At 53.6% G+C, this 21,736-nt stretch overlaps 1 protein-coding gene across 1 annotated transcript in view; it reads left to right on the forward strand.

Annotated features, from left to right (window-relative positions):
* The window catches only part of Gnal (G protein subunit alpha L), a 67,646-nt gene that overhangs the window by 26,856 nt on the left and 19,054 nt on the right, over positions 1–21,736 (forward strand). The window contains exon 5 of the mRNA XM_033757423.1: positions 8,447–8,544. Coding sequence (XP_033613314.1) covers positions 8,447–8,544 — 98 coding nt within the window. The remainder of the gene's footprint in view (positions 1–8,446; positions 8,545–21,736) is intronic.

Here is a 21,736-nt window from a genome sequence, read left to right on the forward strand (position 1 = left end):
TGGTGGCAGCTGGGCGTGCGCACGCATGTTCCTGCGTGTGTGCCCTGGGTGCACAGGCGTGTGTGTGTACACGGTCACCCCCGTATGTGAGGGTGGGTTTAGACCCCGCCTCTCACTGCCATAGTCCTGTTCATGTGTAGCCTGCACAACTCGCCCGTGTTCTCTGGGTGACTTCCTCTCTCGTACCGTGCAAGGGCTATGGAAATGCTTGTTACGCTGCACTCTCCAGGGAACGATGACAGAAAAAGTCTCCGTGCTAGGTGTGAAGGCAGGCATTGCTGTTTCTCAGATATTTCTGTTGGAGCTACTGCCTGTGTGGATAGGAAATGCACAGGTACAGATGGCCATGTGCGCGTGTGTGCGCGTGTGTGCGCGTGTGAAGGGTAGGCTGCCTGCTGTGCAGGAGGTCTGTCCTCAGCGGAGGACGTCATGGAAAAGGAAGCACTTCGGGGTGACTGGGCCATGCACTCCCGATTCAGCACTCAGACTGGCTTATGACACAGGTGTGTTCTTGGACTCCAGGAAAGTTACTTCCTGAATTCCTCATGGCGTAGAGCCAGGGTGACTGTGCCCAGAAATGTCAGAGCCCTGAATCCAAGTCAGAGACACAGCCTTGTGGGCTCAGCTGGGGCCTCAGTAGTCCACTGCTACTAACTAACAGACAGTTCTTTGACGGCAGTGTAACTGTCAGGGGTTCTCGCGTGGGCAAATGTGAGCAATAGGGTGGGTAGAGGAGAAGGGGACAGGTGTCTTTGCCGTCTTGGTCTGCATCCAGGACGAGTCTGGGTGCCCAACAAGGCCAGGAGCAAACCAGAAAGATCGGGCCCTGGCAGGGTCCGCATGGGGCAGAGAGAAGGCAAACCTGGGCAGGCAAGCAAAGCACAGGGCTGGTGGGCAAGAGAGATCGGAGCGGGCAGGCTGGGATGCAGGAGGTCAAAGCAGTCGCAGTAGAGGAGAAAATGCGGAGGGGTTGCATGAGGGGCAATTTAAGGCCAGGCCAGAAGTAGGTCAGGCCGAGAGCAGAGCAGGTGTCTGTGGGAAGGTCAGACCCGAGAGCCCCCAGTGGGCACCCGGCTTGGGAAGAAGGAGAGGCATGGGAGAGGGCAGGCTGCTGGCCGCTGCAGAATCTGAACCGGCCACTCCTCCTCCTGCTGATGCTCTCGAGAGCCAGGAGAGGTTGGGGACAGGAGGCGTGCAGCAGGCTGGGGGACACCGGCTGGAGCGCTGAGGTGTCAGATTCTCCCCCCGGATGCCATTTGGAAGTCGACTCTCACCAGTGGGCTCCCTGGGCTGTGGAAGAATCGTGCAGATGAGCCCACAGTTGGTCTGAGCCCGGGAGCTGGAGGCCACAGGTCCTCTGAGGTGTGGGTGCGGGGTCAGAAGGGCGCCCCGCCCCAGGCCTGGCTGTTCTGTACCCCATGAGCACCCACTTTCTGAGGGAGGGGCCTTGGTCAGAGTGTGGTGACAGCGGTGACATTTCTCAGCCTGCAACAGTGGTCGGTGCAGCCCACTCAGATAGGGTTACTGCTTTGAAGACATTTTCCTTTGGCAGGAAGAGAGTTAGTTTTGGACGGGCACAGCAGACTGGACATCCGGGGAGGAGGACTGGTCCCGGCCAGTGTGACAGGCGAATGCCGTGTGGCCGCGTGGTGTGACAGTACAGGGCCTCACAGTGTGGAGAGGCCGTGACACGTCCTCCAGGTGTGACGGACATTGTGGGGTCCTCAGGGGCGGGGATGTGTGGTGCAGAAAGGCTGGAGCACCGCCCTGGCTCTGCCACTCCAGGGGACCCTCGGGGCCCTGCACCAAATGAGAGGAGACCCGAGGCGGTGAGGCCCACGTGCTGAATGGCACCCCCAGCTGGGCCGTCCGAGGGGAAACCCGGGCACACAGGCCTAATCCCCAGTGGGGAGCAACTGCTTGGCACAGGTTTGCAGGTCTCAGGGCACTGCTCTGTGAATGCACTGAAAACCCAAGTTCCGCCCCAAAGGGGGCAAGCTGTGTGATACACAAAGTGTGTCTCAATGAGTCAGACTTTAAAGTAGAAAGGGAAAAACTTAAGACTGAAGACCAGGATCCCAGAACCAATCGAAACACAGTAGCACAGGCACAGAACCACAGGCCCTTGGACTTTCCGGACCACACTTGAGATTTGTAGCTTCTTACAGAGTTACAGAGGGAAGCCGCCTCTGAGCTCTCCTCCTTCTGGTACACACAGGACATGGTCCCCAGCCCTCCTGTGTGCGGTATGGAATTTCCTGGCTCCTGCCCCCCGCAGGGGCAAGCCGCATTACACACTAAGTCCACGCGTGTGTTCACTGTGTCCCTGCACACGCAGGTGCTGCAGCCAATTCTGGGTGCTGCTGGTCCATGGGGGACAGAGCTCCTGGCCCACACTGTCGCTGCAGTCTCCTGAGTGCTGGTCAACCCCGCCTGTCACCCGTGCAGGGCACTGTCCCGCCTGTCATCAGCCCCTGCCTCTGCGGGGAACCTGCGGGCTCAGGTCACAGCCCTCAGCCCTCCGGCATCTCGAGGGCACTAAGCTCGCTCCTTACAGGTGGTCTCGCTCCCCTTCCTCCCTCCCTGCATCAGTGCCTGTACCCGGGCGGTCCCATCCACACCAGACCTCTCCTGGACAGTCCAAGGCCAGCACCAGCCCAGGATCCGCACAAGGTGCTGGATCTGGGTCCTGACACCAGTGGTGTAAGCTCAGGACCTGTGCCTCTCCCCCACCCAGCAGAGTGCAGGGCACATCCCACCCACAGGACTGCCCCTGGCCACTGGAGTCCAGGCCCTGGCCCACAGGACCGCAGGGCCATCCGCCCCTGGAGGCCGCCCACAGCTGGCCTCACTGTGAGTTGTTCTCACAGTGTGAATCTGTCTCCTCCCTCTCCAGGCCCCCACACCCCCTTCCAGACCCCCCACTTCGCCTGCATGGTGGTACTGCTCTAGCACCAACCACAGCCCAGAAACATTTGTTTTCTGCCCTATCCCTCTGACAGATGAGGAAACTGAGTCTCAGGAGCCAGAGCTAAGAACCGCATGGCAGAGATGTGGACCCAGAACTCTTACACTCAAATCCATGTGCAGAGTGCTGTGCATATCACCACATGGCTCATCAGACCCATTAAGTGCATTACGCCAGTTTCCCCAAAGAAATACGTGTCCGACTCCACTGTCCTCATCAATACAAGTTCAGCAAAACTACTCTTACAGACATCTGTTTTCAATTTAGCCTTATACCCCAGAGAGGAGCCCCTCTTTCCACTTGCCTCCCGCACAGGTACCTTGGGGGTTATGCAACTCAGGCTGATATTCCAGGGAGCACTTCCTCAGATGACTTAGCGCCTTGTCTGGGAGCAGATGAAAGTCGTGATTCTTGGAGTCGCTTTTTCCTAATGAAAATACCCAATTATTGTATTTCTGTTCCCACACAAATAAGTTTCTCTTGTGAGTCTCTTTGGCATACTGCATTTGCACAATTTTCAGAAAATTAAGATTTTACAGAGAGGATCTTAGGTGTTGGAGTGGGAGTGTTATGAAAAGGCTCAAAAAACTAACTGAAAAACTAACTTCCTGGAAAAAAGATATCTAAGGAAAATTATGTGTTCCCATCAGTAGAAGGTAGGTTTATTTAATTTTCCATTATGGGTCTGATTGCTAAAATGTTATACTTATCACAGTTGCTTTGTGAGATTATAATTTGAAAGCAAAAGATAGAGTTTTAAGGTTATCTCTTTAAAAGAGGAATAAAAACAGCCAAAAGCTTGCAAACTGGCCATAGTGGCCAAGGGTGTCCCTTGGCTCAGTACCTTGTACTTTAGACCACCTGGAATTCTGACACTACTAGAATTAAGGTGAAATTAGCAGCCTTGCAGAAGACAAGATCAAGTACAAAGGTCAAGTGCCTTTCTTCTATGTATCATCTATGAAAATATCTAAATATAAAATTTAAGGACCAGGGATTTAGTTCGGTGGTGCCACCACCTGTCTCACAAGTGCAAAGACCCAAGTTCAATCCCTACTACCAAAAAAAATAATAATAAAATTTAAAATATGTGTGCATTCAGGACAATACCCCAGGACATGAAAGCGATCTGGCTGCAACATGTCCCCCCACTGATCACTTGGGTTGATTCAGCTAACCTGGCTGGCTGGGCAGGTGCCCCTTCCTCCCTCCCCTCTCCACATGTGTCCCTCCTGAAGAAAGACCACCCCGACAGAGGAGGACCATTTCCACAGTCAAGGCTACTTGAGGAGCTTTGCTCCCCTGCTGGAACCTCCAAATAGTTCTCAAAATAACATCCCAAAAATGTTCATCTGAGAAGAATTTAATAAAAGATATGTAAAAGAGCTATACATTGAAAGCTACAAATCACTACTCGGGAAATTTAAATAAGACATAAATAGTTATACCATGTTCATGGATTGCAATGCTCATGACTAAGATGGTGATTCTTCCCATAGTGGCCTAGAGATTTAGTGTAATCCCTGTCAAAATTTTCAGCAGGCTTTTTTATGGAAATTGACAAGCTAAGTCTAATGTGTGCAAAAATAAGAAGACTAGAGTACGGTATTGGGGGAAAAGAGCAACATTAAAGGATTTAAAGCAACTGATTCTGAGGCTGGGCATGAGCTCAGAGTGAGACCATATTCAGCATGCCCGAGGCCCTGGTTCAAAGCAAAATGAAACCTGCCTGATTTAAACGCTTACTAAACAGGCACAGTAATCAACAGTCTGGTATTGGCATAAGACTTATCACATAGATCTTTGGAACAGAACTGAGGGTCTCTACATAGACCCACATTTGTATGGTCAGTTTCAGCGAAGGCACCAAGGCGACTTGGTGGAGGAGGCGCTCTTCTCTCCACGTGTGCTGAGAAGCAGGGTGTTCCTGTGGAAGAAGATACACTCTGATGCTTTTCTTACACTGCACCCCAAAGTTAACACCATGGATCCAGACCTGAAACTGTAACATTTTTAGAAGAAAACACTTTTGACTTTGGGTCAGGCAAATATTTCTTTGACCAAAACAAAAACCCTAAAAGTAAAAATGGCTAATTTGACATCAAAATTAAAAATTTTATCAGCAGATACTTTTAAATGCAACTATAGTTCAAGAGAATATTTCCAAAACCTACAGCTGACAAAAGATTTGAATCCAGATGATTTTTGACGTCACTTTTTAATTTTCTTATTGATTTTTTGGTTTTCACATATGAGAAAAAACGTGATATTTGACTTTCGAAGGCTGGCTTATTTTGTTTAACACAATGATCTCCACTTCCACGCGTTCTCCTACAGAGGACAGGATTCGGTTCCTCTTTATGGCTCCACTGTGTTGTGTTCTGCACTTTCTTTACCCACTGATCAGTGTGAGGCAGGTGGGCTGTTTCCATGGCTCAGCTATTGAGAGCCGTGTTGCAGTGAGAATAGGAATGCAGGCGCCTCTATACTGTGATGCCGAAAAGAAGAGTGAATACCAGACTCAAAAACACAAGGTCATTCCTGATGATGGAAAGGTGCTGATGGTTCCTCAATTCCAGAAGGGGTTGGGAGACATGAAGAGCTTCCAGTAAAAGTAGAACTAAGTCCAAGAGACTTTAAAATTGAAGTATGTTTGGGAATACAGTATTAAGTGTGGGTATACACAGAAAAGTTAGAGAAATCTCTCATTTTTAGTACAGGGTAAGTTTGATTATGTTCTCTGTTGGTAAGAAAGTTCCAGAGCAAGAGTATTCATGGGAATAATACTTGGCAGTAGCAGTCCATGGAGTGGGTTTGGTTTTGTCTTGGTTTGGTTTGGTTTGGTTTGGCTTTTGGAACCACAAGTCAAACTCAGGGCCTCCTGCTTGCCAAGCAGGTGCTATGTTGCTGAGCTACATTCCTGGCAGTTCATGGTTTCTAAAAAATGTCTTACTTTTATTAAAAAAAAAAAAAACTCAGGTACCAGCCACTACCCAATATTTTAATAGACAAAAGATTTGAACAGATACTTTAAAAAGAAGATATGCCGGTGGCAAACACTCACATGAAATAATGTCCCACATTGTCCTTAAAGAATGCAAACAAAAGCCAGAGTGTGGTCCCATGTGATAACCAACCCCCTAGAATAACCAAACATCAGGAGGAAGAGAAACTGGAACTCCTGGCTGTGACTCCTGGCCACATAAATGGAATGGCCACTTCAGAGGAAAGTTAGTTACTTCCAGGACTTACTACATCTCCCGCAGTGCCAGTCCTGCCCAAGAGAAATGAAAATAAACGTCCACGACAGATTTGCCCATGAATGTCCTCAGCAGCTCTGTCCACAAGTCGGGGACTGCAAGTGGTGCCCCAAGTGCCTATGGGCCAGTGAGCTAATAAACAAAATCTGGTGTTCGTGCAAGGAATAGAACTTAGCAGTCGAGAGACAGAAAGGTCCAGGGTGTAGGTCAGAGGCAGAGCATGTACTTAGCGTACACAAGGCCCCAGGGTCTATCCACAGCACCACAATCTTGTCCACCAATTGATGTAAAAAACAAACTGCCAGTGTGAGCAAGAAAAGGCATGTGACGTGTGCTGTGCTAAGGGGGATAAGGTAGACACAAAAGACTGATTCTACGGCTGCGAAACTTCTAGAAGAGGCAAACCACAGCGATGCATGGCGGTTGTGCAGACTGGGCAGGGCTGGGCGTCGGAGGAGGGGACGCCTGGCTGAGGGACCGCGTGTGCTGCAGAGCAGGCAATTCCCTGGCGTGTGGAACGGCCCTGTAAGGCTGCTGCAGTGATGCTGGGAACAGCTGCAGCGGGCCTCGCGCCTTGGGCAGCAGGAGGGAGTGGCCTGTGTAGTCCACACACGCACGTGCGTCCCCTCGGGTCCTAGGCCCAGGACACGGAGGCTGGCTGGACCCAGCGCGCTTCTGCGAACAGGCCTGAGCACTTTGCAGGCAAATGAACACGGCTGTGTGCTTAGTGTCCTGATCTCATCATCTGGAAAGGGGACCCGCCTGCCTGCCCGGAGGCTGATCCTGTGTGGGTGCAGCCCCCAGACCACAGGTGGGACGTCACGGGCTCCCCCTGACCCACAGAGACCTGCTTCACGTGGTTTAATTGTTGCTGTTGCTTGTTAACAAAGGTGCGGGCTTGGGACCGCTGGGATTGTAATCAGTTTGTTTTCGTAAAGCCCAGTGTCAGAAAGCTGTTCCTAAATAGAGCCCTAACGTGCATTTGGTCAGCTGTGCCCACGAGTTCTATTTCTGAGGACTCAACCAAGTGAGAGTCATGATGTTTAAGAAGGAAAAGGACATCTGTACCAAAATGCACAGGCTTTACTTGTTGGTATTCACAGAGCTATGCAAGATGACACCTATTCATGAGGCAGTTTCCACTGTGTCTGTCGGGTGTGATAAGAAGAAGCCTGAGAGTTCAGAGCTCACTGGATGTCAGCAGGCTCTGTGGAAGTTCTGTGCAGTTTGATACAAAGTATCGTCCTCTGGTCTGAGGGCATCTGGAGCCGCCCTGATGCCCAGGGAGGCCTGTGCTGCTGAATTAGAGTTGGGGATGGATGGAAGCTATAAATAACAAACGAGTCACTCCGACAAACCCACACAGACTTTAAGCTGCTGTCCACCAGCTCCCTGAAGAAAGGACAGAGCTTCTTAGACACCCTGTGTCCCAGGGAGGGAGGAAATTGAATGGTGTGTTCTAGATGGCCAGGTCTAACTGCGGGTTTGGGAAATGCACTGTAAGCCAAGTGGCCACTGTCCGGAGACCCTTCCTGTGGTCAGCGACCACAGCGGTGGACGCAGTTCGCTATGTCCCGTGAGGTCCCCTTTCCACCTGTGGTCGGCCCGTTCCAGGTGGAATGAGGTGGCTCCCAGAGGGGCAGGAGAGCAAGGATCTCAGAGCCAGGGTCAGGAAGGCGAGGGCAGCGCAGGAGCAGCCAGCCTTCCACAGGCGGCTTCCACGTCTGGGCGCGGGAGGCGAGCCGGCCGGGGTGGACCTGACCCGAGCGTCACGCGTGTGCGCACGCATGCGCACACACACACACACACACACACACACACACACGCAAATTGGCCTGCAGTTCCTGTGGTCAAGTCAGTGATGTAAATGAAAGCAGAGCGGCGGTGCTCGCCACAGGGATGTAGGAGCACCGCGACCTCATGCTCGCTCACGGTGAGCCCGCTTCACAGGTCACCCCAACACATAGCATTCCCAGTCCTGTACCGGAAAACTCACAGCCCTACAAAGTGTCGCGGAAAGGCAGGGCTCGGGTTCGCCACCTTCTGCCTCCGGCTGGGGCACAGGGACATTCCCGCCCGGCTGGTGGGCGTAGATGACCTCAGTCCTCACGGATGGTCTCCTCCGGGCCTCCGCGCCCCCACGTGCGCACTTCCTCGCCTTGAGCGTGGGGCCGGCCGTGACGCACGCGCGTTCTCACCTGTGCCTCTTTTCACGCAGGAGTTCTTTGACCACGTGAAGAAGCTGTGGGACGACGAGGGGGTGAAGGCGTGCTTTGAGAGGTCCAACGAGTACCAGCTCATCGACTGCGCGCAGTAGTAAGTGGCGCCCGGCTGGGGCCCGCGGGGACGGCAGTGGGTTTACTATGAAAGCGGCCTGGGGTGGAAAGGAAAACCCAACAGAAATCGGCTTCCGGGAGTAACCTGCACAGCACCGCTCACTTTGTTCACTTCTTCCTGTCAGTGGAAGCGTCGTGGGCCGTTTATAGTGTGTACAGTATTCCTCGCTATATTTTAATTTTGGAGCAGAGATCCCCAAACTAATTTTTTTCAGTACCAAGGATGAAACCCAGGGCCTCCTCCTGAGCTACCACCCCAGCCTTCTTATTTTGATTTTGATTTTGAGACAGGGTCTCATTGAGTTGCCAAGTTGCCCAGGTGGGCTTGAATTTGTGATCCTCCTGCCTCAGCCTCCTACAGTGTCAGCATTCATGATGAAGTCCATGCTCTCACTTGAAGTAACTTGGTGATCTTATGCTCGTCAGATGTAGAGATGGGAAATCATTTCGTAAATAAATATTTGAGGGCAAGAGAACACTAATGAAAAACAATAGGAAAAGGACACCGCTGCTGGTGTCAAGCTCACTGTGTTTCCCTGAAGCACTGGCAGTCCTATTTCCTTTTGCTATTTTAGGCACTTTTTTTACTGTTAGGCAATAACTCCCAGAGAAATGTAAAATGCTGAGAGTTCTAAAAGTGCCTGCTCCCTGATGACAGAAGCCAGCTGTGTATAAATCGTTGTTTGTGTGACTGGGGCAGCGAGGTGGGGGCCGGCTGCACCTTACAGTCTCGGCACTCTGAGGGTCCCGCTCACTGGACATCTGTGAGCACAGCCTGGGGACTGGCAGGATTCGCACCCAGCCTCTGGAGAGAGAGGGTGACTCAGCTCTCGGAAGGGCACAGTGATGGAGCATCGACCCTCTGTGACGGCACCAGGCAGCCCAGCAGAGCCCAGTAGGCCAGGTCTGGAGAGGGAGGAGCTGGCCCTGGGTGTCGTGGGGACACAGGGATGGGGCTGCAGGGAGGGCCAGGCAGAGTGGCTTGGGGAGGTGGCTTCCAGGGACCTGGGTGTGTCAGGTGCCACTCACTGGCCTAAGAAGCAGGGACGCCGGGCGGAGGGGTGGCTGCGTGAAGACAGGCATGGCCAGGGCAGGACTGAGCCCTCTGAGTGGTGTCCCTGTGAAGGGAGGCACCCAGCTTCAGCCACGGCTTTGGGACCAGGAGGTGGCACCTGCTGGGAAGAGGGGCTGGACCCCAAGAGCTCCCTACCCCTAACCCAACACCCTGGCCCAGCTGCTCCAGGACCCGGCCCAGCCCAGTACAGTGGGAACAAGGACAGCCACACAGGGCCACAGGGTGCACAGTGCAGCGGAGAAGGAAGACGGAAGGGGAGGAGGAGGAGGAAGAAGAAGAGGGGGGAGGAGGAGGGGCAGGGAGGCGGGGGAGGAAGAGGAGGACGAAGAGCCTGCCATTCCTCATTCCCTGCCACGTAGTGGGTCTTCGGACGCCTTTGTGGGTCAGCCGTGCTTCCCTGGAGGCCGTGAGAAGACCCAGGGCACCAGGCCTCCCGGCATGGACGCGTGTCCCCTTGCCGTCACCCAGCATCCGCTGGACCACTGTGCCCAACTCAATGACAAGGGTCAGCGCGGTGTGGGAGGTGGGGGCCCCTGGGGACTCCCCAGGGCCGGCCACCACATCACATCCCGCAGCCTCGGTGGCCAGCGGACGTTTTGTCACTCTGCTTCCTAAACAAAGACTGGCCTGGGTGCCAGAGCGAGGCTCCGTGTCATGTGAGAGACCTGTCCCTTACACAAGGACAGACAAGTCACGCTGGCTTCACACAGCCATGGGGTAATGGCTCAGAGGAGCCAGAACTGCAGAGCAGACCTCTTTAAAACCAGTGGTGCGAGTTTGACAGAGGCAGCTGCTTGGAGCCTGGGCTCCTGCTCCACCGACCATGTGAGGCTCAGGCGCATGATGGCGGCTGTGGGCAGAATCGTGTCCAGAGCCCTGGAGTGGCCCAGCCCACAGCCATGTGCTCGTTTGTCCCCCAGTCTCTGCTCCAGCTCTCGTCCCCCCACCGGCGGAGCCCGGAACTCAGAGCCACGGGGCCTCCTCAGTGTCGCCCGTCCTACCCCAGTCGCTGGCCCACGGCCCTGGCCCCCACAGTGGTCTCACTTGTCCTCTGTGTCAGATCTGGGGTTGCAGGGAGCTTGCTGGCCCCGTGCAGGCCCGAGAGCACCCTAGGCACTGAGAGGGTGTCAGGCGGACAGAGCTGCACCCTCCCGTGACCACCGCTTTGCATGGAATGGACTGGGGGACCGGTGTCCTGGGGCTCCGATCCTGCGTGTCACAGGGCTGGCAGGGCCCATGGGAGGGGACGCGGCTGCAGGCGTCCACACAGGCACTGTCCCGGCCACACGTGGAAGGTGTGCACCCTGAGATGACAGTGCCGTCTGCTGCAGGAAACACATCCGGGGGCACAGTCATTTGTTACCGGTTTCAAGTACTAAGTGCTGTGCACAGTCCTGGGTACTGTGCTCTGTTGTCCTGGCAGCACGGTGCTACAGGAAGGCTCTGTGCTGTGGTGTCAGCAGCAGAGCGGGTTTCAGCTCCACTCCAACCGTGGTGCCCCTTGCGGCTTGTGTGGACCCGAATGTCACCTGCATCTCGTGGTTGATCTGAGCCGCGGACCCCAGACTCCAGCTCTACAGCCCCAGCCCTTCCCAGGCAGATGCCAGGGTCCCATGTATCCTCTCCTCTTCCCTGCCTCCAAGTTGCTCCAGAGAGGTCAGACCTATGTCCTGTGGCCACTCTAGGGCACCGCCACGTTTCAGCAGTGCTGCCTCTTGGACCTGCAGGCTTGCTAGGAAGGGACAGTGCTGGACCTGTTCTGTCACCTCCTCTGAGGTGGACTGTTGCGCTTCTCTGGGGACAAGAGTTCTTGGTGATGACAAAATTCTGCTAGGGCTAAGCCAAAATAATGATGATGATGATGATGATGATGATGATGTGGTGCACGTTGTGGAATACTATACAGCAGTGAAAAGAGACGGCCCGTGACCCAGGCTGCACCATCGATAGGCTTGGAACCAGGTGCAAAGGCCACATGTGAGTGACTCCATTCTTAGGAAACATCCTGAAAGGTGGATAGCAGAGTCAGAGGTTACACGTGGCTTCCAGGGTTGGGCAGAGGGCTCAGAGTGATGTCTCTGGGGGAGGGGTCAGTGATGGTCACACAGCCCGGGGACCATGTGAGACCCTGAACTGCATGCCTCAGTTGTGGGGAGTTGGGTGCTCCATGAACGACACCCCAGCTCTAAGAAGCAAGGTGGCCAGAGGGCAGCGGGATCCAGGCAGGGTGAGCGAGGCCCAGGGGCAGGGCCAGCCTGGGGCATCCTGCAGGCTCCGCGGGTCCTTCCACCTCTTTGCAGGTCCGCGGCCTCTCCCCAGGGGCAGGCCAGGTCCCCAGTGTGTTCATGAGGCTTTTTCACACCTGAGGCATGCACTTCCTCAGACAGGAGGGAGCTCGGCCCTGCTGCCTGGGGAGGGGGTTCTCCCGGGCCATTTGGGGGCAGTACCAAGCTCCCCCTGACATTCCGGCCCTACACCCACCTGCACCCCCGCTGGTCCAGTCTGTGTCCTGCAGGCAGTGTCCCAGGGATGCAGGAGCGGGCAGCACAAGGACGTCACCAGACCACGTCCAAGGGCCAGGCCGCAGCCTCCCTGCTCCTGAGGGCGCGGCAGGGGCAGCAGAAGAGGTTGGGACTCAGATGGAAAGCGCACAGCAGAGGGAGGGTACAGCACAGACGGGCGGCCTCAGTGGACTTGGGGTGTCCTCGGGACGGTGGCCCAGCCTGGGCGCTTCTTTGTCCAGCCTCCAGCTGGCGGTTTCAGCGAACCCTTACCTGGTCTGCGCTGGTCCTGCTGGGGGTGGAAGCACAGTTCACAGATGGAACACGGCCGGGCTGCTGTGTCTGAGACCTCAGGAATCTGTGTGACCTGGCAGACTTTGCTCCTGAAGCTGTCTTTCTTTAAGGTACAGTTCTTAAATCAGTCTTTCCTCGTCTGCTCTCTCCCTGCCTCCATTTCTTGCATCCTAGTTCAGGGCCCAGCTGGAGTCCCCTAGTGCCCCTGATGGCCATGACGGCTCTGGGGCTCCCAGCTCCCCGACCAGGACTGAGGTCCAGCAGGGCAGGATGCCCAGAAGGCCGAGTCTGGGCACTGTGCTTTCTGGACGACTTTGAGGGGTCTCAAAGCCTCAAGCGAAAGACAGCATCCCATAAGTTCCTCCGTTCTGACTGTGAAAATTAAAACATTGTCTCTACTGTTATCCAAAATGCATTTCCTCTAAGGCCTCCTGATAAGTGAGTGTAACCATGGAAACAGCTATTTTAGGAGGAAGAAAATCAGAGAATGATCTTTATAACAGCCCTGTAGAATCAGATGTGGCTTTCCGTAACCCTAACCGCAGAGGTTCAGGGAGTGGTTCCTGGCCCTGTGCCCTAGGAGGAGCAGTGCCTGAATGGTTTCCACATACTCAGAGAGAAAGTGGGAAAGAGCAGGACACAGGACGGGCAGCCTCCGCCTCAGTGTCCATCTGGCCTCCGCTTCCCCAGAGTCCTCCTAAGCAGCACCTCAGCCCCGATTCCCCACGTGGCCAGAGGCCCAGGAGGACTGGACTTTCCGGATGACCCAGGAATTGTCAGCGCCAGCAAACCAGCTGCAAAGCTGATCTCTTGCAGGTCATTTAAAACACAGAAACTGCAGCTTTAAATCTGCACATCACCATACACCGAGGCTCATGCAATGTAAAGCAGCCACCTGTGATTGCATGCAGGCCCTTCTAACTCCCATGTTGATCTTTATTTGTACCCAAATTGATTTCCAGGTTTGCTTTCTAGATCCGAACACTGGGATCTGCCTGCTAAGGACAGGATAGTGACTTCTTTTTCTCTTGCGCTGGGGGGGCGGGAGGCAGATCTGGTCCCAGCCGGAGTCCCTCACCCGGGCCACTCACTTCTGCCCACTCCAAACCTCAGCCTGAGGCACCCAGCACCTTGGTGGAAACAGTGTTTTAAACAAACATCTCAGAGTGTGACTTCCTGGCCTGGAGAGCACAGTGGTCCCGGCTGCCTGAATGTAACCCTCAGACTCTGGGCAGAGGCCTTTGAAGGCTGTGAATGTCAGGACCACTGCCCTTTAATGTAAAATAAAACCAAAGCAAAGCAAACATTGTGGAAGCTTTTGATCTCAGCTTTCAGTGTGCCTTGTAGGGAGCCTTCATCCTGCAGCCCCGCTGGCCACCCGGCCAGGCTGGCAGTGAGGACCCAGTGCCACCCCAGCCACCCTCAGACCCATCACAGCCCGACAGCTCCAGGGCCCAGGGTCCCGGGGTGGGGTCCAAAATGCGTCCACAGAAGCTGAAGCAGCTGATGGCAAATGCCAAGGCCAAGTGGCATTTTGATAGAACAAGCACATCAAACCAAGGTGGTGTCTTACTAAAGTTACAGTTATTTTAGGTGTTCTTGTTACCGCATTTTCTCAGTGCAAGTAAACCAGCAGATCTCGGCGGCCTTCAGACAGAAACAGAGTTGAGTTTGGTGGTTAGAGAAGACAGGTGAGCTCTGTGTGCATGCCCGTCACTGATTCCTGCCGGCCTGGAGGCTGCTCCAGAACAGACTGGCGTATGTGCCTGTGGTTTGCAAACAATGGCAAAAAAAAAAGCACATGAGGTGCTTTTCAAGTGAAATTCTGCAGAAATGTGAAAAGGAAACTCATCAGAAATGCTCTCCCTTGTTGAATTCCTGGGTCTGTAGGAGTCTTCACAGCCCTTAGCAGCTCTGCGGGCCGGCAGCTGTCAGGCTCACCCAGAGCAATGCTCATGGGAGCACCAGGCAGCTCCTGGCTTTGGGCCTCGGGTGCGCAGGGTGCAGCCAGGGCGGAGCCTGTGCCCAAGGGGGCGCAGTACCATCCTTCCAAACAGTAGTATATGTGACAGAAATTGAGAAATATTCATAATGTATTACTGGGAGTTTGGGTCAAAACTCAGCATATGACACGAACACATAAAGTTTGTGTCAGAAGAAAAGGCTGGGAGCAGACTGATGTCTAGATAATGACTTTTGTGCCAAATTATTTATGAGAAAGTACATTGCTGTCTTCACTTTCTTTGAAATGCATTAAAGTAAGAGGGTCTGAGCAGTAGGTAGATGTGTGATGCTTAAAGATACAGTAAAAACAGGCTGGACGCTCTGGTGGGTGCGTATGACTCCAGCTTCTCAGGAGGCTGAGGCAGGAGGATCACTTCAGACCAAGAGTGTGAGGTCAGCCTGGGCAACATAGCAAGCCCCAGCTCATACAAAGTACTGTAAAATGATAATGGCAAGCTCTAGATAGTGGTTATTCACTTAAAGTTATTTCATATTTGTTTAATGTCTGAATTTTTCATTAAAAAAATATCAGGGAAAAGAAAACTGTGTAAATGTAGGTGATAAGAAGTCTGGAGGGTCATGGGTTTGAGGCCAGCCTAGGAAAGACCCGGTCTCAAAATTGTAAAAGTATGTAATAAAAGGGCTGAGGGTGCAACTCAGTGGTAGAGCACTGGCCTAGCATGAACACTCCCTGGGTCAAATCCCCAGTACCCGACACAGTCTAGAGAAGAGAGGTTACATAGTAGCACAGGCTAATAAATTGGTAGTGCCCTTCAAGTTACAGTGTGGTGCAGAAGACATTCCAGTGTGAGTGCTTTGGTTACAGTTACATGAAGTGTTTGCTGCATTTTTTTTTTTTAATACTTGCGTGGAAGCAGGGAGCTCAGAGGGAAAGCCACTAAGTACTACTGTTAGCAGGTGGGGGTCAGCTGTATTCTTTAACTCACCACGAGGGGCGCTATGCTACAGCCTGTGAGTTAACATAACCCTCGCACTAACAGAGTAACTTTATACCTCTATTTTGCAGAGGAGTCATATAAATTACACAAGACTACATGATACCAGACTGTTGTTCGATTTATCCAGAATTTCAGATTTTCACCCTAAAGATTTTGAGAGGCTAATTCAGGCTAAAAATCTCAGCAAGCAGTCCATGAGCCTTGGCCCCATGCCAGGGCCCACCTGATGCTGAAGCACAAGGGGAGAGCAGGTGGCCTGAAGCGAGGGCTCGTCCCTGACACCCACACTTTCACCTCCTTCTGTCTCACCCAGTTACTGTTGCAGACGCTCAGCTCAGCAGCAAGCCAGGGGACCTTTTGTCTAATGGTCCGCAGAATGTGGGGAGTATCTGTAAACCATGCAGCTGATATTCAGAACATATAAAGCACTTAGAACTCAATAATAAAAGATAAACTGCTCAATTTTTAAATGGGCACATGCATATAGGGCAGCACAATTCAGAACAGCTAAATCTTAGAAGTAGCCTGTATGTCCATTAACAGATGAATGGATAAGGAAAATGTATTTCTATGCAGTGGAGTACTACTCTGTCATGAAAAAGTGTGCTTGAGTCATCTGTAGGAAAATGGATGCACCTTGAGACCATAATGCTAAGTGAAATAAATCGGACACACAACCGTCAATATCGTACAGTTTCTCTTATGTGAAAAAGCCAAAATATGAATAACTTAAAAAGCAAAATAAAAAACAGTTGAATTGGCAAGGGTCTCAATAGTCATTTCCCCATTAAGATATATAAATAGCCAGCGCACTCTGAGAGAGGCTGCATGTCACTACTCATTAGGGAACTGCAAATTAAAAACCCAGCAAGGTCCTCCTGTCCCCCACAAGGGTGGCTCCCATCAAGTCAGCTAAAGCAGATGCTGGCAGGAACGCAGTGCACCCCACTCCTGGGGTGCTGGCAGGAATCTGAAAGGCAAGGCCTCCCGAACAGGATGGAAACCCAGGGCCAGACACAGCAAGCTCCTGGGTTACACCCAAGAGGACTGGGAGCAGCCGCACAGAACTCCTAGGTGAACGTTCACAGGAGCCCAAACACAGAAACCCCCAGTGTCCCTGAAAGCAGGCCAGCAGAGCGGGATTCCACCATGCATGGCCAGGATGGGGCCCGACAGAACCGGTGCTCAGTGTGCGGGGCTTCAGGGCCGACAGGGTTTCCTTTGGAAGGGTAAAAATGTCCTAAAAGCGACTGTGGGATGGTTGTACATCCCTGGACATACAAAAAACAACTGAATCATGCTCATGATAAACATGCTAGAGCAAGACTCCGCACTGGATAAGGTGGGACCCTGTGTTGTACCTGCTTAGGAGGCTGAGGCAGGTGGGTCTCAGGCAGGAGGAGTTCGAGCTCAGCCTGGGAAACATCATGAGACCCCATCTCAAAAGACAAACATGAAACATTGAGACCGTTGGATTCTAACTTGGACATTGTCAGTGAATTTAGAGACTTCTGGTCATTCGCCTCTGCCTAGTTTGGGGCCTTTCTGTTTATTACCAAGGCAAATGAGTGAGAGAGACTCCATTCAAAAGCAGAGAGCAGGTGCTCTGCAGCAATTCATTCCCCAACCCTGAGACACGAGCTGCTTCGTCAGAGCACTGAGTGTGGCAACAGCAGACACAGCATGGAGTGCATGTGCTATCCAGATCCATAGAGTTGCAGATTTTGAATGTGCCTACATTGTCTTTCCCTTATCTAAGATTTTTTTATTTTTTTGATGGAAGGGGAGAAACAGAAAAGTTGAAATGCACATCCAAATCCAGACCCACTGGTGCATACTGGGAATCCCAGCTGTTTGCAAGGCTGAGGCGGGAGAATCTCACATTCCAGGCCAGACTGCGCAATATAGCACCTTATTGAGACCCTCATTTCAAAACAACAACAAAAAATTTAAAATGTGGTTTCCATGCCAAAATTACACCTTAAAGCTCTAAGAGTAAATCATCTTTGTGGAAGTTGGGGAAAAGGTGTAAGAAGTTATTTCCGTGGGGTGTGGACCCGCACTTCCTGCTGTGCCTGGCACGAGGCTGGGTTTCCATAAGCCTGCGGCACATGTGTGCTCTCAGCCCGCAAGGCCCACCATCCTCATGAGAACAAAACCAGCATCTCCAAAGCTCAGCTGGCGGAAGGTCCAGACCTCAACAGTGTCTTTCACGTGGCCAGAGTAGAAGCAGAGTGGACACTTCTACGCTTCTACGTGTGAATGCACGGGGGGCGGGGGTGCACCGTGACCGGCGGTGTGTGCGCTCGCACTGCGCGATGGTAATCACAACAGCCGGGCGCAATGGCTCACACCTGTAACCCCAGCATTCAGGAGGCTGAGACAGGAGGATCACTGCGAGCTCAAGACCAGGCTGGGCTACATCGTGAGACCCTGTCACAAAAGGCAACAATAACATTAACCATAATAATAGACCCGCACACTAAAGAGGAGTGGGAACAGCCCCAGCGTTAGCTGGTGAACGGGTGGACAAAAGGTCCTCAGGGCTGGGGCACAGCTCAGTGGTAGGGGCGGGCTCGGCCCTGGGTCCCCTGCCCTGCACAAAACACCGGAAGACGGAGGCTGCCACTCTGGCCTGCGGCTCCCGCAGCCTCGGAAGGGGGCCAGACTGGAGCACTTCCCCCAGGACCGGAGGAAGGAGTCGGAGCTGATAAAGCTGAGCTCGCCTGTCAGGAAGCCGCTCTCTGTTTCATATCAAAGGAGGCCCGGGAAAGAGGAGAGGGAAGCCTTGCCTGCCGGCGCCCGGTCACGGGACAGTTAACCGAGGTGCACGGCTCTCATCCTGCGGCCGCCGGGCGTCTGGTCAGCGCTCAGCTGCTGGGAAAGGGAAGCTTCCTGCCGCTGCCCTGGACCTAAGCAGTCTACACGCCAGTACGGCCGCCCGGCGCCAGGGGGCGCCCTGGCTTCCTGCTGTTTATCTTCATAGAAACGCAGGGTCCCGCCTAATTTTCCTGAAGAGCCAAAGGCTCTCATCTGACCACCTGAGGCAGGCTTGCTAAGAAGGAAACTGTTTTGCTGGATATTCTGCTAAGATATACACAGTGACTGAATTTATCTCCTAAGACAGACAAGACAGCTGAGCATTTTGCCCAAAAAAGGAAACTGACTTATCCTCAGCTGAACGGCTTAATGACAGCTCCCATTTCTTCAGCCAGAAACTCCACATGGTCTGAACAGGCACCGAAGGCTGCTTTCTCCTTCTCAGAACGTGGGAAAGCTGCATGCATCTGCACACAGCTGTCCCCCTGTGTCCGGCCAGGCTCCAGGCCCCCGTGGGGACAGCCAGAGTCTAGGGCAGGGCTCCGTGTTCCCAGAACCAACACAATCCTGGATGCCTGAGGCTGTCACGTAGCCATGCTGTGTACCTGGGTGTGGCGCTGTGCTGCTCAGGGAAAGAAGGACAAGAGGGACCGGCTGGTGACTTTGGTGTGCAGCCATTCCTTCCTAACACGGGTGTTTGCAGTCTGTAGTAGAGTGGATCCAAGGACATGGAAGCCAGGATGCAGAAGGCAGACTGTGTTTGCTCTTTGCGATGCCAGGCTCTGGGAGGCTGAGGCAGGAGGATTACAGATTCAAGCCCAACCTGGACATCCCAGGGACCTAACAAGACCCTGTCTCAAAATAAAGGGGGTTGAGGAATGAAAATTAATGAAAAGGCCCTAGGTTCAATGCCTAGTACTACAAAAAGGAAGAAGGGGGAGGAGGATGTGGTGTTACAGAGAAAAACTCTCCATATGTGTGCATGTGCAACATGTGAATGCACGTGTGTGTTGGGCATGACACATGCATCCATGTATGTCGCTTGTTCCTCGAAATGCTCACCGAGTGTGTGCCTATGCAGGGAGGTTGCCTCTGGCCAAATTAGGACCTTCACGGTCTGCAGAAATGACCGGGAGCGCCTGTTGTCTCCAGCCGTTGACCAGGGCCAGGTTCCAGGTCGCCAGGCCAGGCCAGGGGCAGCCGCCATGGAGCAGACAGACTCGCAGTGTGCAGGTCAAACTAGAAACATGCCTGGAGAACCCAGGGACCTCTCTGTGGGGAGGAGGACCATTGGTCAAACCCAGGGCCTCACATGCTACCCAGATGGTCTGCCGCTGAGCTAACCCCGGCCTGAATCCTGAATATTTTAACACACACAGAAAAGCTGCCTTTTGTACCTTTTGTCTTTTCGGTATCTTTAGATCTAGCAAATGATGAAATCAAACCATGTGTGCTGCTTCAGTATCTCAAGTCAATCACTTGAACTGGTTCCCAGAAAAGAGAAAATAGGTCAGATAAGCCAAATTGTCGTGTCTTTTTCTTCACCATTTTATGATTAAAATAATTAACTGGTTGGACTCACAGCTCCCTAGAAATGTTTGCAAAGGAACCAAATGTTCTTTCTGCTTACTAAGAAAGGATTCTGTGCCTCACTCTGGTTCTGTACGGTGGCGATGCTGTTGAGGATTCACAGGCTGTGTCCTTTTTTCACACCTGCATCATGTCCAGGAGGTTCTCACACGTGATCAGAATTGTGGGGCCAAAGTCCCCTTTGATGATAATCCCTCGTAACCTCCCTGTGCCAGACACACACCAAAGAGAACGCAGTCCGGTCCATTAGGGCCCCAGGGCTGTGGTGGGCGATGTTGAAAACGGAGATGGAGGAGGACACGGTGCGGGATTCTGAGCGGCAAGCTGGACGGCGCCGCTGTTGGCCAGCAGAGTGAGCAGATCTGAGCTGGCACTGGGAGCTGCCCAGCGGTCCCGCCCAAGCTGTCCGGTGCCAGGCAACAGCGGGATAAACACCTGCTTTGTGAGCATCAGAGCTGCTCACGTGCTCTGTTGAACACCACTAGCAAGGCTGGGCCCGCTGACAAGAGGAGCCGGGGCCTGGGTGCTACCTCGTGTCCGTCTGTCCTGCCTCGGGAATCAGGACTCCCGGCTGCTCCCCACCCAGCCCCAGCATCCCTCGGAGGCCCTTCTTCACACATGACTGGACACCGCCTTGGCAGTCCGAGCGTGCTCCGACGTCTCACGGGCACAACTGCCAAGGCGGTCTTCCCCTTCCTCTTGCACACTCATCCGCGCTGGCCATCCCACCACTTATTACTGGTCCCGGGCACATCGGCGGGATCCAGTTCTTGACCCTTCCGCAGATGTGTGGGCGCCGCAGGTCACAGCTCTGTGTGCATCCCCTCCTACACCCACACCTGAGGACGCTAACACCGTCCACCTCAGAGGCCTGGTGAGGACAGAGGGAGAGGGCCCAGCACGGTGTGGCATGTGGTGTCATTAACACTGCCGTCTGAAAGAGCGTCTTGTGATGACGCTCCACCCGTCACAGCGAGTTAGAATTTGTTGTAAAACGCTTTGGGCTGGGTGTGGTGGTGCACACCTGCAACCCCGCTCCTCAGGTGACCAAGGCAGGATGATCACAAATTTGAGGCCAGCCTGGGAAACTTAGAAAGACCTTGTCTGAAAATTTAAAACATAAAAAGGGCTGGGTGTACAGCTCAGTGCTCCTAGATCCAGTCGTCAACGCTATGAGTGGAGGGCGGGAGGAAGCTGGCTGTGGGAGCGCTTGTGTGGTACACACAAGGCCCTGGCCCACTGTGAGAAAAGCCAGGGCCCCACAGTAGCAGGGTGGGCCGAGCAGGAGCCCCGTCCCATCATCACACAGTTGTCTTCCCTGCTATGCAGTCATATGTTATGTTCCTAAGAAAGGTCCGTTTGGAAAAGCTCTGACCTGGGCTTGGCTCAGCTGTGGTGAGGGTAACGTCCTGACCCACCCTGCAGCCGCCGACAGGGAGCTTTGCCAGGCACCCCACAGCTCCTGTGGGGAGGGGACGTGTGTCCAGGGGCTGTGCTGTGACGGGTGTGGCCAGGCTGGTGCCCTTCGCTGTGCAGAATGCAGAGCGCGTGGCAGCTGAGGGTCCTGGTAGGCTCCCGGAGGCAGCAGGATCCCATGGGCCGCCCAGAGGCTGAGTGAAGGGCAGCGTCCAGGCCTCCGTCCACTCTGACAGTGCGGACAGCAGAGGAGCGGGGAGTGACATGCAGACGTCGTGAGAGCTGTTCCCGTCGGGCTGGAATGCTGGCATCGGAGCCAGAGGTGTGGTCAGCGCCTGTGACAACCTCCGCTGACCTCGGGAATGCACACCTCTCTCACCAGTGGCCGGCCTTCTTCCACCTCCTTCCAGCAGTGGCCGGAATCTTCCTGAGTGAAGGCCGCAGCGTGGTCACCGCCACTGGGAGCCGGCATTTATTTCCAAGGGCTTAACTCTCCCTGCCAATTGTGACAAC

Source organism: Fukomys damarensis, unplaced genomic scaffold (genome assembly GCF_012274545.1).
Source record: "Fukomys damarensis isolate Sample0158 unplaced genomic scaffold, DMR_v1.0_HiC HiC_scaffold_30, whole genome shotgun sequence".
Classification (NCBI taxonomy): Eukaryota; Metazoa; Chordata; class Mammalia; order Rodentia; family Bathyergidae; genus Fukomys; species Fukomys damarensis.